The sequence below is a fragment of the Apium graveolens genome, unplaced genomic scaffold (genome assembly GCF_009905375.1).
Source record: "Apium graveolens cultivar Ventura unplaced genomic scaffold, ASM990537v1 ctg3848, whole genome shotgun sequence".
NCBI classification, from domain to species: Eukaryota; Viridiplantae; Streptophyta; class Magnoliopsida; order Apiales; family Apiaceae; genus Apium; species Apium graveolens.
The window spans coordinates 19,834-22,089 of record NW_027418294.1 but is presented as its reverse complement, the minus strand read 5'-3'; the positions used below and the strand labels follow the sequence as shown (position 1 = coordinate 22,089).

The 2,256-nt window shown below is 33.4% G+C and overlaps 1 protein-coding gene across 1 annotated transcript; it reads right to left on the bottom strand.

The window, feature by feature from the left end:
* Positions 1–782: 782 nt before the first annotated feature.
* LOC141701446 (putative F-box protein At1g19160) lies at positions 783–1,973 on the bottom strand. Its single transcript, XM_074505096.1, has one exon. It carries the CDS (start codon positions 1,971–1,973, stop codon positions 783–785), a length of 1,191 nt encoding a protein of 396 aa, XP_074361197.1.
* Positions 1,974–2,256: the final 283 nt, after the last annotated feature.

Sequence of the window (2,256 nt, the reverse complement as noted above, 5' to 3'; positions counted from 1 at the left end):
AAAGAGAATTTAGATTTCAAACAATATTGTATTTTTATTCAAATTTTAAAGGCAAAAATTCAGGTTTACTACATGATCAAAATTTAATGAAAAATGATTAATACATAAAAGATTATTTTCTTTGTTTAAGTTAGTATAAGAAAAAAAATCAGAAAGACTATGTGAAGTATGTAGGAGTAGATAATCAGTTATGCTCTGTGTGAACAATGGGTACTCACAACTTTTACCTATGTGAAGTTCAGAAAGACTTGACAATAGATACGACTTTCAAGTGAAACTCCTCTAGATTTTGAACCCCGGTTCTGATGCCAACTTTAAGGTGGAGGAATGGTAACGGGATGGGGAAACTTGGATTGGTTTTTTCGCTGCTAGGTCTATTCAAGCTGATGGGGAACCCTTAACATATGATTATAGACTTATACAATTGGGAGCTGAGGTTAAGTTTCAAGTAAGATGATTAGAGAAAAACACCGTGCTAATTATATATATTAGAGTTGAACTCTTCTCATATGTTTCTTTCTTCGCTAGCCTATCATTTACTAAGGTTAGGCTTTTGAACAAAGAAGAAACTAAAGACTTTTGTATTTTAGCATAACTTGTCATAGATATAACATTAGAGATCATCAAAACCTCGCATAACTTAATAAACAATTGTAGTTGTTTGTTCAGATTAACATATAATAAACTGCATTCATGGTTAAAAATGGTAAATTTTTAGCATCCATAATATTCAGGGAACCGTCCAAAGCCAACTAAGAGAAAAATTATAAATTTCGCATTGTCTACTGCTGTGGGAACGGGGCTGCACCATCTCCGCATGGTCGAAGAGTGTTGGAATACGAATAAAAACACAAATCGTCCATTCCATATTGATGACAACCAATTATTTCAGCTCTTCTCACTTTAGTACTCATTATTCGATCACCGGTCAAAGGATATTTGTAAAGCTGATTGTCGCCTGTTGCAATCACCAGCAAATTTCCATTGATAACCGAAAACCCTGATATGGTTGGCTTCAAATCGTCATACAATCCCATAGCCTTTGATCTAGATTTCAAAATGATCTTCCATTTGTTCGATTCAACATCTGTTAAAATCCATATGCTAAACACAAGTTTCATTAATTTGATTAAACATATAGATTCGGTACCAGTTCTTGGATCCTTAAACTTGAATACACCAAACTTGCAGCTACAATCAGTATCAAAAATACCCTTTCTTGCAGGCCTAGGAATTTTTAGAAATTTGGAGATAGAGCTCCTAATATTATAACTCACAATATATGGCCAATAAAAAGGACTGTTTTTTGCTATATACTTACCCCAATCTGACATAAAATGAATTGTTCCACCGTCATTTTTCAAATAAGCTGTCGATCCAAAATCAATACTCCTTGAACCAATCACCATTTCTCCGTACTCTTCCCAAACTTTTTTTTGTGGCCGGTATATTCTACATAACTTGGTGTTGGTATTCCAAACATCTTGGGAAAATGATCCGACATACATCAACTTATAATCATCCTCATGGTTGTAATCATCAATGTTGCATACAAGAATAAAACTGAAAGGAAAATCAATTTTGAAATCACTGGTTGGTTTGATTATTGGCAACCATGTTTTTGTGACAGGATTGCATAAGAAAAGTGGATATTCAGCATCCTCTAAATTTTTGCAACATAGTAGTCCGTTGTAGGATGCAATCATTGAGCCTTTGGTTGATAGGAACTCAAGGGAGGCGGAAGGAAAACCACAAAAAGATTTAGAAGTCTCGCACAGATAATTAAGTTGCAGACTAGTTGGTGCAGATTTTGGTTGGATAAAGAAACATGAATCTTCTCTACCCTCAAGATTCTTGCATTGTTTATTTGCAAGCAATTTCCAGGATAAAATTTCATGGCATTCTTTCGAAACTACACTAAATTTAAAAATTGATTTTGCTGGTAGATGAGGAAAGATTTCAAGGAGGTCCATTACTACAGCAGGCTAAGACAGAGAGATAGATTATTGAGTAATGGAGAGGAAATGAGTGACTGTTGAAAAGTTTGCAAGAAATATATGTTTTGTAACAAAACAAAAGTATATATTTATAGGATCCGGGGAGATACACACAATTATATGAGATTCTTTTTTTAATTATGAGTTTTTCCTAATTTGTATTAGATTTAATGCAAAAATCTTTTTTTTTTAAATCATGAAGCATTGGGTTTGAAAAATGTGAACAATACTCTTTTAGGAGATAGATTATTGTGTAATG